Source organism: Pan paniscus, chromosome 19 (assembly GCF_029289425.2).
Source record: "Pan paniscus chromosome 19, NHGRI_mPanPan1-v2.0_pri, whole genome shotgun sequence".
NCBI classification, from domain to species: Eukaryota; Metazoa; Chordata; class Mammalia; order Primates; family Hominidae; genus Pan; species Pan paniscus.
Window position 1 is genome coordinate 32,505,598 of NC_073268.2, and position 16,716 is coordinate 32,522,313.

General features: G+C 44.7%; 1 protein-coding gene across 5 annotated transcripts in view; it reads right to left on the bottom strand.

Moving 5' to 3' along the window:
* LOC103785028 (polycomb protein SUZ12) overlaps positions 1-16,716 on the bottom strand; it is a 115,981-nt gene that overhangs the window by 84,843 nt on the left and 14,422 nt on the right. For all 5 annotated transcript variants that reach the window (XM_063599130.1, XM_034943240.3, XM_063599128.1 and 2 more), the window contains one exon: positions 1,922-1,971. In XM_063599130.1, coding sequence (XP_063455200.1) covers positions 1,922-1,971 — 50 coding nt within the window. The remainder of the gene's footprint in view (positions 1-1,921; positions 1,972-16,716) is intronic.

The window sequence follows — 16,716 nt, forward strand, 5'->3', positions numbered from 1 at the left end:
AGAATAGCTGGGACTACAGGCATGTGCCACTGTGCCCAGTTAATCTTTTTTTACTTCTTACAGACAGGTTCTCCCTATGTTGCCCAGGCAAGCCTCAAGCAATTCTTCCATCTCAGCCTCCCAAGGTGTTGACGTTATAGCTGTGAGCCACCACGCCCAGTCTAATATTTGGGATTTTTTGGAGACAAGGTCTCACTCTGTTGCCCAGCCTGGAGTAGAGTTGTGCAATCATAGCTCACTGTAACCTTGAATTCCTGAGCTTACGCCATCCTGCCATCTTGGACTTCCAAGTACCTAGAACTACAGGACATACCACCATACCTGGCTGATTTTTGTAGAGATGGGGTCTGTGTTGCCCAGGCTGGTCTTGAACTCCTGGCCTCAAGTCATCTTCCCACCTCAGCCTCCCAAAATGCTGAGATTACAGACATGAGCCACCAGGCCAGGCCTCATTTTCTTTTTCTTTTTTTTTAGACAGAGTCTCGCTCTGTCACCAGGCTGGAGTGCAGTGGGATGATCTTGGCTCACTACAACCTCCAACTCCCGGGTTCAAGCGATTCCCCTGCCTCAGCCTCCCAAGTAGCTGGGACTACAGGTGTGCACCATGACGCCCAGCTAGTTTTTTTGTATTTTAGTAGAGACGGGGTTTCACCATGTTAGCCAGGATAGTCTCGATCTCCTGACCTTGTGATCCACCCGCCTCAGCCTCCCAAAGTGCTGGGATTACAGGCGTGAGCCACCGTGCCCGGCCCACCAGGACTCATTTTCAATCTTTGTTTCTTACTAAACGATACCAAGACAACCAACCTGGCATGTTTCTAATAATGGTTTTATTCCATTGCATAATAAAAAGATATGCCATATACACAGACTTATGATGGATAAGCTGATAACTGATTTTCCCTTTTTTTTTTTTTTTGAGATGGAGTCTCGCTCTGTCGCCCAGGCTGGAGTGCAGTAACACAATCTCAGCTCATTGCAACCTCCGACTCTCAGGTTCAAGTGATTCTTCTGCCTAAGTCTCCCAAGTAACTGGGACTACAGGCACCCACCACCACGCCTGGCTAATGTTTATATTTTTAGTAGAGATGGGGTTTCATCATATTGGCCAGCTGAACTCCTGAACTCCTGAACATCCTGAACTCCTGACCTCATGATACACCCGCCTCAGCCTCCCAAAATGTTGGGATTACAGGCGTGAGCCACTGCGCCTGGCCGTATTTTTCCATTTTTAAAACAACTCTAATTATTTCCAGCATGCTTTGAGCTTTTACTGGAGTAATATACCATATAATTTCCTTTGAATAATATCTAAAATATTAATATATGCCATTGGTAATAGTGGTTATTTCAGTTGTTTTACTGTTTTTTTTTAAAACATGATACAGTATCATTAATTCAAAATGTTTATGCATAAAAGGTTCTACTGAGGAGATTCTTTACCTATTGAAGTTCTAAGACAATTTGTTAAAATCTTCATCATTAGCCAGGCGTGGTGGCTCATGCCCCCTTGGGAGGCCAAGGCGGGTGGATCACGAGGTCAGGAGTTCAAGACCAGCCTGGCCAGCATGGTGAGACCCTGTCTCTACTAAAAATACAAAAAATTAGCCAGGTATGGGGCGCGTGCCTGTAATCCCAGCTACTCAGGAGGCTGAGGCAGGAGAATCGCTTGAACCCGGGAGGTGGAGGCTGCAGTCAGCCAAGATCATAACATTGCACTCCAGCCTTCACTCTGCCCCACCATCCACCAAAAACAAATTTCATCATTAGCCTTCATACCTTAAAGCTCAAAAACATCAGAATCAACATATTTTCCATTAAACTTAATTTTATAAATTTACACTCAGAAGCCCCACTTTTTTTACATTCACAAAGGTATCTTGCTATTAAAATGCCACTTTATTTACTTTTAAGTACATACCATTTTTGTGGAAGAAACCAGTAAACGTAAGCTGCAAATGAGCTGACAAGCTAAAAAAAAAAAAAAAAGGAAATATTTTATCATTGTAATGCTCTGTAGTAAAATAACCTAGACTTTAAAATATAACATTGAAATCAAAGTTACTTCAACTAATTTATAAATATTTGTACTCAACTGTTATTCAGGCCCATGACTCTATGCTTTCCCTGTTAAATATGACATCCAAAAGTGTGTCTATACACCTAACAAAAAATAAACAACAAAAAACCCCTCACAACTCACAAAAAGTAAGAACAAAACCACAAAAACACCAGACCAAGGCAGAAAAAAATCAGACTACCAAGTTGGAGGCCAGGTAATTTACTGTGTTTTAGTGTTCTACCTATAAAATGACAGCAGGTATGCCTTCCTATCTTTAAAAAGGAATTTTGGAGGGTTTTTGGAATTCTTTTTTTGTTTTGTTTTAATGACGCTTTAGTCAACGACTTCATCAAAAGGAAATTTTGAAAAGGGTAGCTAAATCCATGCAAAAAAATTTGAATATTTTGAAGCTATGGAAATTCAACCTTCCCAATAAATGATACAGAACCATTACTTTATACTTCAAATAGCAATGAAATACACAATTACAAATCTGGTATAGATCTATAATTTACTGTTTCAATATATCATTTTCACTGTTAGTTTTAGAAGCTATGGAAAAGCAAAAGAAAGCATGAACTAGAACTAGTGCTCCTTCTATTTTCACAAACATCTATTAACAATAGAAAAAAAAATAAGCATGGGATAAAATAAACAGAAGCATCAATAAGCTTTTGAAGTACCTTTAAACTGCAAAACAGAATACAGTTGTTGATCAGGAGACATTCATAACTCTCCTGAGCATAGTTTCCATAGTGTGACATGTACAGACACCAGATTATGGAGGGCTATACAGAACAGATGGTGGGGAAAGGAAAGCAGTACTGATCCCTTACATAAGGCATTTACTAATGAAATAGTCGCTGGGCACTAAGGACTAGTAAAGGGCATATATATATATATATATATTTTTAAATGATGGTGACAATCTAGGCATTTTTATAGTCAGATGGGAACAGTTACAGAAAGACATTGTGGCAAGAGAGTACTAAGGAACAAGTAATGACTGGAAATAAGGACATATTATGAAGAGGTTAGCCCTGTAAATTTGACCAGGACTCCTCTTTTTCTTTTTTTTGAGATGAACTTTCGCTCTTCTCGCCCAGGTTGGAGTGCAATGGCGCAATCTTGGCTCACTACAACCTCCGCCTCCCGAGTTCAAGCGATTCTCCTGCCTCAGCCTCCCAAGTAGCTGGGATTATAGGTGTGAGCCACCGAGCCCGACTGGATTCCTCTTTTTCTAAGATAGAGAAATAAGAGGCAAGTAAGAAAGCCATTTCCAAGGAAGATGGGGGGATATCTCCATCTACTTAGTGAAGTAGGCCATGAAACTGTCTGCTAAAAAAACTACAGTGTGGCCCGGGCGCAGTGGCTCACGTCTGTAATCCTGGCGCTTTGGGAAGCCGAGGCAGGGGATCACCAGGTCAGGAGTTCGAGACCAGCCTGGCCAATATGGTGAAACCCCGTCTCTACTAAAAATACAAAAATTAGCTGGGTATGGTGGCACATGGCTGTAGTCTCAGCTACTCAGGAGGCTTAGGCAGGAGAATCGCTTGAACCTAGGAGGCAGAGGTTACAGTGAGCCGAGATTGCGCCATTGCACTCCAGCCTGGGCGACAGGGGGAGACTCAGTCTCAAAAAAAAAAAAAACCTACAGAGTTGGGATTTTGAAGGGCATTTCTAGAACAGTAGTACAGAAAGTATGTTCTAGAAAAGTATGTTCTAGAAAGTATGCTAGGGGCTGGGTGCGGTAGCTCACAACTGTAATCCCAGCATTTTGGGAGGCCAAGACAGGAGGATCAAGAGATCAGAAGATGGAGACTATCCTGGCTAACACGGTGAAACCCAATCTCTACTAAAAATACAAATATTAGCCAGGCATGGTGGCGTGTGCCTGTAGTCCCAGCTACTCGGGAGGCAGAGGCAGGAGAATCACTTGAGCCCAGGAGGCAGAGGTTGCAGTCAGCCGAGACTGCATCACTGCACTCCAGCCTGGGCAACAGAGCAAGACTCCGCCTCAAAAAAACAAAAAACAAACAACAAAAAAGTATGCTATCAGTAGAGAACAAAATTATTATGGAAGAGTAGAACTATCAGGGTCCAAGCAGAGTTAGAAAGCAGAGGGCCGGTGCCCATGGCCATACCACCCCGAACGCGCCAAATCTCGAAAGCTAAGCAGGGTTGGGCCTGGTTGGTACTTGGATGGGAGAAAGCAAAAATATAAAGTTAAAAACTAAGAATGGCCGGGCACGGTGGCTCACGCCTGTAATCCCAGCACTTTGGGAGGCCAAGGCGGGTGGATCATGAGATCAGGAGTTCAAGACCAGCCTGGCCAAGATGGTGAAACCCCGTCTCTACTAAAAATACAAAAAAAAATGCCGGGCGTGGTGGCAGTCGCCTGTAATCCCAGCTACTCGGGAGGCTGAGGCAGAATTGCTTGAACTCAAAGGGCGGAGGAATCACTTGAACTCGGAGGGCGGAGGTGGCAGTGACCAAGATCGCGCCACTGCACTCCAGCATGGGCGACAGAGTGAGACTCTGTCTCAAAAAAAAAACCACCTAAGAACCACCACCACAACTTAAGTATCAGCTGGGCGTGGTGGCTCATGCCTGTAATCCTAGCACTTTGGGAGATGAGGCGGGATGGGAGATGAGGCGGGTGGATCACGAGGTCAGGAGATCAAGAACCATCCTTGCTAACACGGTGAAACCCAATCTCTACTAAAAATACAAAATTAGCCAGGCGTTGTGGCATGCGCCTGTAGTCCCAGCTACTCAGGAGGCTGAGGCAGGAGAATCACTTGAACCCAGGAGGTGGAGGCTGCAGTAAGCCAAGATTGTGCCACTGCACTCCAGCCTGGGCGACAGAGCAAGACTCTGTCTCAAAATAAATAAATAAATAAATAATCGTATACAACAGGAGTCTTAAAAACCTATTCTGTATAAGCAATTCATATATTATAAACATTTTTACATGAATCAGATTTCTACGTGCTATTTTACTAAAAAGACAGCATTATCCTAGAAAAAGTTCCATAAATACTACCTTACATAGCAGAATTAGCTAAAACCCAAAACATAAGTGAAAGAGGAATATTCTACAATTCTCACATTAGAAGATAATCCACCAGTCACAACAAATCTATCCTACTCTTTGTTACTTCAATTAAACCTACATACTAAGACCAGATTAACTTTCATAAGAATCTACTTTTTATCTATCATTCCTTTCTCCACATCTACTGAGACCCCACCTACCAAATCTTTTGTCTAACTGCTGAAATGGTTCTCATTTCTTGTTCTATGAAAGCCTTACATATGAAATAGAATTGAATTTATAGTCAGAAAATCCAAGTTTGAATTCTGGTGCCACTTATTCGCTGCGGTCTGTTATCTATAAAATGAGGATATTTTCTCTCACAGAGAGTGTGAGGCTTAAGATTTTGTTTTTTGCTTTCAGACAGGGTCTCGTTGTGTCACCCAGACTGGTATACAGTGGCACAATCTAGGCTCACTGCAACCTCCAATTTCCAGGCTCAAACGATCCTCCCACCTCAGCCTCCAAGAGTAGCTGAGACTACAGGCATGCACCATCATGCCTGGCTAATTTTTGCATGTTTGTGGAGTCAGGATTTTGCCATGTTACCCAGGCTGGTCTCAAACTCCTGAGATCAAGAGATCCACCTGCCTCAGCCTCCCAAAATGCTGGGATTACAGGTGTGAGCCACTGCGCCTGGCCTGTTTAAGGTTTTAATTCAATTATTTTTTTTTTCTTTTAGAGACAGGGTCTCGGTATGTTGCCCAGGCTGGTAATGAACTCCTGGGTGCAAGTGATCATCCCACCTCAGCCTCCCCAAGTGCTGCGATTATAGGCATGAGCCACTGTGCCCAGTCAGGCTTGCAGAAAGTAATAAAGTATCCAGCAAAATACTCTCTCCCTCTTCTACAAAGATCCTAAACCCAATCAATCAAGAGCTAAATGACCACTTTATCCCTTTACAAGCACTCTTATTTACCACTTTTTAGTCACTATTTTTCCATATACATCTTTTTATTAGTGTCCCTAGCACCTAGCAGTGTCTTACAGAAAGTGACCCAACAAATTTTTTTCATAAGATAATGTCCTCCTAGAGTAATACAAATTTAAAGGTCAGGAATGATGGCCCATTACACTGCAGTACTATTAGTATTATTTACATTACTTTTCTGAGAAGTGTGAGGGTAAGCTCCAACTTTGAAATGCCAGAAAGATCTTACATTTATTTACCCCAGAGAATATTTTAAATCAGTGTTACTTCAAATGTTGTCTACAAACTGAGGTCATTAGGAAAAATGTTACCATTCTACAACTCAAGAAATTGAGACTACTACTAACAACACACTGAAAATTAACAAATAAACAAAATGATCTTTCACCACAGGTGATTTGAGACAGTTTTAAATGGTACATTATACCTTACATAGGATAGCCTGTATAACCAGCTTTTTTTGTTTTGTTTTGTTTTTGAGACGGAGTCTTACTGTAGCCCAGGCTGGAGTGCAGTGGTGCGATCTCAGCTCACCACAACCTCCCACCTGGGTTCAAGTGATTCTCCTGCCTCAGTCTCTGAGTAGCTGGGATTACAGGTGCCCGCCACCATGCCAGGTTAATTTTCCTGTTTTTAGTAGAGATGAGGTTTCACCACGTTGGCCAGGCTGGTCTAGAACTCCTGACCTCACGTGATCCACCCACCTCGGCCTCCCAGTGCTGAGATTACAGGTATGAGTACTATGCCCAGCCAACCAGCCATTATCATACTAGTGTTTCTTTGTGAGAAAGAATTTTTTTTTTTTTGAGACGGAGTCTCGCTCTGTCACCCAGGCTGGAGTTCAATGGCGTGATCTCGGCTCACTGTAACTTCTGCCTCCCAGGGTTCAAGCCATTCTCCTGCCTCAGCCTCCTGAATAGCTGGGAGTCAGGCACATGCTGCCATGCCCAGTTTATTTTTCGTATTTTTTAGTGGAGAGAGGTTTCCTCGTATTGCCCAGGCTGGTCTCAAACTCCTGAGCTCAGGCAATCCAACTGCCTCAGCCTCCCAACGTGCTAGGATTACAGGTGTGAGCCACCATGCCTGGACTTTAAAGAATTCTAAATTTCAATTAACCAATTTTAAAAGACAACATTGGGGCCAGGCACGGTGACTCACACCTATAACCCCAGCACTTTGGGAAGGAGGCAGGGGGAATCACTTGAGGTCAGGAGTTGGAGACCAGCCTGGCCAACATGGTGAAACCTTGTCTCTACTAAAAATACAAAAAATTAGCCGGGCGTGGTGACACCCGCGTGTAATCCCAGTTACTCGGGAGGCTGAAGCAGAAGAATAGCTTGAACCTGGGAGGCAGACGTTGCAGTGAGCCAAGATCACACCACTGCACTCCAGCCTAGGTGACAGAGCAAGTCTCAAAAATAAATAAATAAATAATAAATAAAGGTGACATTGGGAATGTGACTTGCTATGCATGATTTCCCCTTCCTCACCTAAAAGTAAACACTCTGGCTGGGCGCAGTGGCTCACGCCTGTAATCCCAGCACTTTGGGAGGCCGAGGCGGGCAGATCACAAGGTCAGGAGTTCGAGACCAGCCTGACCAACGTGGTGAAACCTCATCTCTACTAAAAACACATAAATTAGCTGGCCGTGGTGGCAGGCACCTGTAATCCCAGCTACTAGGAGGCTGAGGCAGGAGAATCGCTTAAACCTGGGAGGCGGAGGTTGCAGTGAGCCGAGATTGCGTCACTGCACTCCAACCTGGGCAACAGAGCGAGACCCCGTCTCAAAAAAAAAAAGTAAACACTCTGATATGTACCTAGAATAAAGTGTACTAATGATCCCTTCCATAGGTGGTTTGTTCCAAGGAAAAGGGCAAAGTTTTCTCTCCCTTCCCTCTGCCCTCTCTTGCAGCTACTTTGTCCACATCTTAATTGGTTAGGCTGTACCAGATGAACGGGAGGAAAAGAAACATGTAAGGTTGGTCAGGACTATTTGGTTTTAGGCCACAAAAAAATCTAGTTTACATGACCAGAATAAGATATAAGAAACTTAGTTCATCTATGTCATGTGCTCCCTGCATCTTCTCAGGAAGTAAGACACATGATAACAAGAAATCAGGTAAAGAATTTGAAATTTTGAGATGCAAATTTCAGCATTCCAAGCACAAACATCTGACAGTTCTGATACAGTCTACAGAAAATGATGCTAAGCTAATTCATAAGAGACTAACACTTTGAAATCTAATTCAAGGAAGAGCCTCCCATTTTAAGAACAGCCAGATCCCACAGAGGAAGTAATTTTTATGACAAGAGGAGACCAAGATTAGTGCCTCTAATTTATATACATGAATCTGCTAGCAGCAGGAATAAGGCTTCATTTTAAGGGCATGGCAGTATTACCTCAAAACAGGACAAGTCTGATAATCTACTTGGTTTCTATAGTTAGATGTTAGCTATTCAACTTTTGTTATATACATTTCATCCTATGATATGTAAAGCTGAGAAACTCGTGTCTACATCAAGTCCAATATTCTGAAATCCAGGATCTCAAAATATAGGTTAGACGCACTTTGTAATGAGAAGATAAAGCTCAATGGTGGATGATGTGTGTGTCTATTAATTACAAATGGATCACTCTGCAGAAGTACTGTGAAGAAAACAAAGGAATTACTACAAAACCAAAAATTATACAAGGAATATTTTTACAATTTGTTCTTGAATATTCAAATTTTTAAGAATCAGATATGCTTAAGTGGCAACTGATGAGGCACCTTCAAGAGTAAGTATGCAAAAAGAAATGTATAGCCAGGTTCTGAAGAAAGAACAAAAACTCAAGACTGAAAAGATGACAATTTGAAAACAACTTCAAAGCTTATAGTCAAGGCAAAGTGTATTAAAAAAAAGAAAGGGAAAACATCAGATCTTATTAATGGTGGGAAAGACACATAACCACCCTAAGAGGTAGTCTACAGATTTTATTTATTTATTTATTTTGAGACGGAGTCTCCCTCTGTCACCCAGGCTGGAGTGCAGTGGTGCGATATCTGCTCACTGCAACCTCCACCTCCTGGGTTCAAGCAATTCTCCTGCCTCAGCCTCCCGAGTAGATGAAATTACAGGTGCACGCCACCATGCCCAGCTAATGTTTTATTTATTTATTTATTTTTGAGACAGAGTTTCACTCTGTAGCCAGGATGGAGTGCAGCGGTGTAATCTCGGCTCACTGCAACCTCTGCCTCCCAGGTTTAAGCAATTCTCCTGCCTCAGCCTCCCGAGTAGCTAGAAATACAGGCACATGCCACCACGCCCAGCTAATTTTTGTATTTTTACTAGAGATGGGGTTTCACCATGTTGGCCAGGATAGTCTCAATCTCTTGACCTCATGATCCGCCTGCCTTGACCTCCCAAAGTGCTGGGATTACAGGCGTGAGCCACCGCACCTGGCCTAATTTTTTGGATTTTTAGTAGAGATGGGGTTTTTACCATGTTGGTCAAGCTGCTCTCGAACTCTTCACCTCAAGTGAACCACCTGCCTCGACCTCCCAAAGTGCTGGGATACAGGCGTGAGTCACCATGCCTGGCCAGCCTAAAGATTTTAAAATGCAGCTAAATGTACAAAATAGAAAAGTAGGAAAAAATCATTAATACAATAGTTCTCTTAAAAATAATTTAATAGGTCGGATGCAGTGGCTCACGCCTGTAATCCTAACACTTTAGAAGGACAAAGTGGGCAGATCACTTGAACTCAGTAGTTCGAGGTCACACTGGGCAAAACGGTGAAACCTCATCTCTACAAAAAGTACAAAAGGGGCTGGGCGTGGTGGCTCACGCCTGCAATCCCGGCACTTTGGGAGGCCGAGGTGGGCGGATCATGAGGTCAGGAGATTGAGACATCCTGGCTAACACGGTGAAACCCCATCTCTACTAAAAATACAAAAAAATTAGCCGGGCATGATGGCAGGCGCCTGTAGTCCCAGCTACTCGGGAGGCTGAGGCAGGAGAATGGCATGAACCCGGGAGGCAGAACTTGCAGTGAGCGGAGATTGCGCCACTGAACTCCAGCCTGGGCGACAGAGCAAGACTCTGTCTCAAAAAAAAAAAAAAAAAAAAAAAAAAGGACAAAAGGTGAGCCAGGGCCAGGTGCAGTGGCTCACACCTGTAATCCAGGGCCAGGTGCAGTGGCTCACACCTGTAATCCAGCACTTTGGGAGGCTGAGGCTGGTGGATAACTTGAGGTCAAGAATTCGAGGCCAGCCTGGCCAACATGGTGAAACTCCATCTCTGCTAAAAATACAAAAATTGGCTGGGGGCAGCGGCTTACGGCTATAATCCCAACACTTTGGGAGGCTGAGACGAGCAGATCACCTGAGGTCAGGAATTCGAGACCAGTCTGCTCTACCTGTTGAAACCCTGTCTCTACTAAAAATGCAAAAAAATTAGCTAGGCATGGTGGCAGGCACCTGTAATCCCGGCTACTCGGGAGGCTGAGGCAGAAGAATCGCTTGAACCTGGGAGGTGGAAGTTGCAGTGAGCCAAGATCACGCCACTGTACTCCAGCCTGGGCAAGAAGAAAGAAACTCCGTATCAAAAAAAAAGAATACAAAAATTATCCGGGTATGGTGGTGCATGTCTGTAATCCCAGCTACTCAGGAAGCTGAGACAGGAGAATTACATGAACTCAGGAGGTGGAGGTTGTAGTGAGCAGAGATCACACCACTGCACTACAGCCTGGGCAACAAAGCAAGACTCCATCTCGAAGAGAAAAAAACAAAACAAAAAATGTAGCCAGGTAGTCCCAGCTAATCAAGAGGCTGAGGAGAGAGGATCTCTTCATCCCAGGAGGTTGAGACTGCAGTGAGCCAGTGATCGTGCCACTGCACTCCAGCCCGGGCAATGGAGCAAGACTCTATCTCAAAAATAATAATAGTAATAAAATAAGGCCAGGCACGCTGGCACAGGCCTGTAATCCAGCACTTTGGGAGGCCGAGGTGGGTGGATCACTTGAGGTCAGGAATTCAAGACCAGATTGGCTAACACAGTGAAAACTAGTCTCTACTAAAAATACAAACATTAGCTGGGGGTGGTGGCACATGCCTATAATCCCAGCTACCTGGGAGGCTGAGGCATGAGAATCCCCTGAACCTGGGAGGCAGAGGTTGCAGTGATCCTAGATGGCGACATTGCTGAGCCATAGAATGAGACTGTCTCAAAAAACCAAAAAATATATATATATACATATATATACACACACACGTATATATAGAGAGAAAATAAAATAAATAATTTAAGAATTTAATGACTTTTTTACATACCACAATACTAGGCGAGAAGTGCAATAATAGCAGAGGTGGGTAGGGAGGGTTTTCGGTGATATCTCGAGGTTCTGAAGTGACCAAAGAGCAGCATCCTGCTCCTGGAACTCAGATTACAATCCTAACCATCATATGTACTACTGGTCTGATGTTAGAAGAAACAGAACAATGCAGAAACAATAACTATATATATTTAAAAACTGACTGGGTGTGGCGGCTTATGCCTGTAATCCCAGCAGTTTGGGAGGCTGAGGTGGGCCGATCACGAGGTCAGATCAAGACCATCCTGGCCAACACGGTGAAACCCCATCTCTACTAAAACACAAAACATTAGCCAGGCATGGTGGCACACGCCTGTAGTCCCAGCTACTCCAGAGGCTGAGGCAAGAAAATTGCTTGAACCCAGGAGGCGGAGGTTACAGTGAGTCGAGACTGCTGGCGACAGAGTGAGACTCCCTCTCAAAAAAATAGTAATATTGGCTGGGCGCGGTGGCTCACGCCTGTAATCCCAGCACTTTGGGAGGCCGAGGCGGACAGATCATGGGGTCAGGAGATTGAGAACATCCTGGCTAACACGGTGAAACCCCATCTCTACTAAAAAATACAAAAAATTAGCCGGGCGTGGTGGCAGGCGCCTATAGTCCTAGCTACTCAGGAGGCTGAGGCAGAAGAATGGCGTGAACCCGGGCAGGCAGAGCTTGCAGTGGGCCGAGATCGCACCACTGCACTCCAGCCTGGGCGACAGAGCGAGACTCTGTCTCAAATAATAATAATAATAATAATAATAATAATAATAATAATAATAATATACAACTTTAAAAACAACAGGCTGGGTGTAATGGTTCACACTTGTAATCTCAATGCTTTGAGAGGCTGAGACAGGAGGACTGTTAGAGGCCAGAAGTTTGAGACCATCTTGGGCAACATGACAAGACAATGGATCTCTACTGTAAGTTTTTTTGAGATGTAGTCTCACTCTGTCGCCCATGCTGGAGTGCAATGGTGCGATCTCTCCTCCCTGCAACCTCCATCTCCCAGGTTTAAGCGATTCTCCTGCCTCAGCCTCCTGAATAGCTGGGATTACAGGTGCACGACACTCTGCCCAGCTAATTTTTATATTTTGAGTAGAGATGGGGTTTTTACCATGTTGGTCAGGCTGTTCTCAATCTCCTGACCTCGTGATCCGCCCGCCTCGGCCTCCAAAAGTGCTGGGACTACAGGCATGAGTCACCGTGCCCGGCTACAAAATTTTACAAAATCATCCAGGCATGGTATCTTGCGCCTGTGGTCCTAGGCTATTCGGTAGGCTGAGGCAGGAGGATCATTTGAGGCCAGGAGGTCAAGGGTAAAGTGAGTCATGATCGCACAATTGCAATCCAGCCTGGGTGATGAAGTGAGACCCTGTCTCCTAAAAAAACCTTTTTTTAATAAAATAAAGTAAGTGGGACATGGTAGCATGTGCCTGTAGTCCCAGCTACTCAGGAGGCTAAGGCAGGAGGGTTACTTGAGCCCAGGAGTTCATGGCTGTAGTTGAGCCATGATCACACCACTGTACTGCCACCTCAGCGACAGGGCAAATCCTCATCTCTAAAAAGTAAAATAAAAAATAAAGTAAGACAACAGAGCCTGGAAGTTCGAGGATGCAGTAAGCTATGAACGTATCACTGCACTCCCGTGTGGGTGACAGAACAAGACCCCACCTCTTAGAGAACAACAACAAAAAAAAGAGCAAACGAACGACTTTCTTAAGACCAACATCCTTAAATTACCTTGAAGACAATGCACTGTCTGGCCCTGGCCATCTGCTCCAATTTCTTCTCATACCACTCTCAAGGAGACTTGCTCTTTCTACACAGCTACTCTGGCATCAAATGCTTTATACGTAATATTCCCTTTAACTAGAACCACCTATTTGTTCATCCTCCCACCCCATTTTACTTCTGTACACTTCTTTCAAATCTCAGCTTATTTCTTCAGAGATGCCTTCCCTGATCGTCATTATTCCCAAATCTAACACCTCAAATGAAAGCTGGTTCTCCTGTTTTATACACTCACAGTTTTCTTATGCTTTTCTTTCCCAGCACTTATTTCATATTTATTAAATGATTATGTCTTTCTCCCCTAAACACTAAGCTCCATAAAGGCAGGGCCTTCATCCATTTTGTTCACCCTTATATACCCGAGGGCTTAGTATAGTGCCTAGGACATTGCACACTACAGAAATGAAACGCGCCCCCAAGAATATAGATGCAGGCCTTCTTATTGTAAAAATAAATGCTTAAAAAGGGGGAGGTTTAGAAAAGGAAGGTTACTAATTCAAAAGCTTAGGTTGCATCAAAAACAAAGTCGGCTGGGCGCAGAGGCTCACGCCTGCAATCCCAGCATTTTGGGAGGCCGAGGTGGGCAGAACACGAGGTCAGGAGTTCGAAACCAGCCTGACCAATACGGTGAAACCCCGTCTCTACCAAAAATACAAAAAATTAACCGGGCGTGGTGGTGTGTGCCTGTAATCCCAACTACTCAGGAGGCTGAGGCAGGAGAATAGCTTGAACCCAGGAGGCGGAGGTTGCAGTGAGCCGAGATGGCACCACTGCACTCTTGCCTGGGCAACAAAGCAAGACTCTGTCTCAAAAATAAATAAATAAATAAATAAATAAATAGTCAAAAAAGGCACATTGACTTATCAACCTACTAAAAATAAAAATGAGCCGGGCTCGGTGGCTCACACCTGTAATCCCAGCACTTTGGGAGGCTGAGGCGGGTGGATCACAAGGTCAGGAGATCAAGACCATCCTGGCCAACATGGTGAAACCCCTTCTCTACTAAAAATACAAAAATTAGCTGGGAGTGGCACCGCGTGCCTATAATCCCAGCTACTCGGGAGGCCAAGGCAGGAGAATTGCTTGAACCAAGGAGTTAGAGGTTGCAGTGAGCTGAGATCGCGCCACTGCACTCCAGCCTGGCAATAGGGCGAGACTCAGTCTCCAAAAAAAAAAAAAAAAAAAAAAAAATTGAGGCTGGGCATGCGGGCTCATTCCTGTAATCTCAGCACTTCAGGACGTCGAGGTGGGAGGATCACTTGAGGATAGGAGTTCAAAACTGGCCTGGGCAAGATGATGAGACCCTGACTCTACAAAAATTCAAAAAATTAGTGAGGTGCGACAGTACATGCCTGTAGTCCCAGCTACTCAGGAGGCTGAGGCAGGAGGATCCCTTTAGTCCACGAGTTCAATCCATCAGTGACCTATCATTGTGCCACTACACTCCAGCCTCGGTGACAAAGCAAGACCTTGTCTCAAAAAATAAAAATAAGGCCAGGCATGGTGGCTCACACCTGTAATCCCAGCAATTTGGGAGGTCGAGGCGGATGGACCACCTGAGGTCAGGAGTTTGAGACCAGCCTGGCCAATAGGTGAAACCCTGTCTCTACTGGAAAAAAAAAAAAAAAAAAATTAGCCAGGTGTGGTGGCAGATGCCTGTAATCTCAGCTACTGGGGAGGCTGAGGCTCGAGAATTGCTTGAACCTGGGAGGCGGAGGTTGCAGTGAGCCAAGATCATGCCACTATATTCCTGCCTGGGTGACAGAGCAAGACTTTGTCTCAAAAAATAAAAATATATGCTTGAAAATAACCCTAATAAAAGTTCTAATTCAGGTATCCTTTGAGGGGATTTTTCTCCAGCTACTAACAGAAGACCAGGAATAGAAGAGGAATAAGGGCAAGAGAGAAGTGACATTTTGCTTCGTTTGGCCCTGGTAAACACTTGAAGCAACTCAGATTTAAAAATCTTTTCATGATGCATTTTAGTCCATGGAGATGCACTCAGCACTCAAGAGTTGTTACCAGAGAATTCCGACATTGGGGACAGGCACAGTGCCACACGCCTGTAATCCCAGCACTTTGGAAGGCCACGGAAGGCGGATCACTTGAGGTCAGGAGTTCAAGACCAGCCTGACCAACATGGTAAAACCCTGTCTCTACTAAAAATGCAAAAAGTAGCTGAGCGTGGTGGCAGATGCCTGTAATCCCAGCTACTCAGGAGGCTGAGGCATGAGAACTGCCTGAACCCAGGAAGAGGAGGTTGCAGTAAGCCGAGATCGCGCTACTGCACTCCAGCCTGAGCGACAAAGCCACATTCCATCTCAAAAAAACAGCAACAAAAAAAAGATAATTCCAAAATTGGTAGGACAGCATAAGAATCCCTAGAATCCTGCTAGCATATACCACTACACAAAGGCAAGAGATTTATTCTAATCAGCCATAGTGCCTGGTCAAAATCCATGAAAAATTCAAAACTGGAGTACCAGAAACAAGAGCTGGAAAGGATGTAAGGCATTATATCAGACCTTCTGTAAAGAAAATAAAGGCCAGGCGTGGTGGCTCACACCTGTAATCCCGGAACTTTGGGAAGCCAATCTGAAAGGATCACTTGAGGCCACGAGTTTGAGACCAGCCTGGGCAACATAGCAAGATCCTGCCTCTAAAAAAATTTAAAAATTAGCCAGGCATGGTGGCATGCACCTGTAGTCCTAGCTATTCAGGAGGCTAAGATGAGAGGATGGTTTGAGGCCAGGAGTTAGAGGCTGCAGTGAGCAGCCACTTGCGCTCCAGCCTGGGCAACAGAGCAAGACCCTGTCTCTTAGAAAAAGAAGGCTGGGCGCAGTGGCTCACGCCTGTAATTGCAACACTTTGAGAGGCCAAGGTGGAAGGATCACTTGAGGTCAGGAGTTTGACACCAGCCTGGCCAACATGGTGAAACCCTGTCTCTACTAAAAATACAAAAATTAGTTGGACGTGGTAGGGCATGCATATAATCCCAGCTACTAGGGAGGCTGCGGCAGGAGAATCTCTTGAATCTGGGGGACAGAGGTTGCAGTGAGCCAAGATCGCACCACTACACTCCAGCCTGGGCGACAGTGTGAGACTCTGTCTCAAAAAAAAAAAAAAGGCTGGGCGCGGTGGCTCACACCTGTAATCCCAGCACTTTGGGAGGCCAAGGCGGGTGGATCACGAGGTCAGGAGATTGAGACCATCCTGGCTAACATGGTGAAACCCCGTCTCTACTAAAAATACAAAAAATTAGCCAGGCGTGGTGGCACGCACCTGTCCCAGCTACTCGGAAGGCTGAGGCAGAATGGCGTGAACCCGGGAGGCGGAACTTGCAGTGAGCTGAGATGGCGCCACTGCACTCCAGCCTGGGTGACAGAGCGAGACTCCGTCTCAAAAAAAAAAAGAACTAACCACCATTTAATAGCTCATGTTTTTCTATCAGCTCCTTCTACCAACAAGTTTCTGCAAGTGACTTAAGACAACTG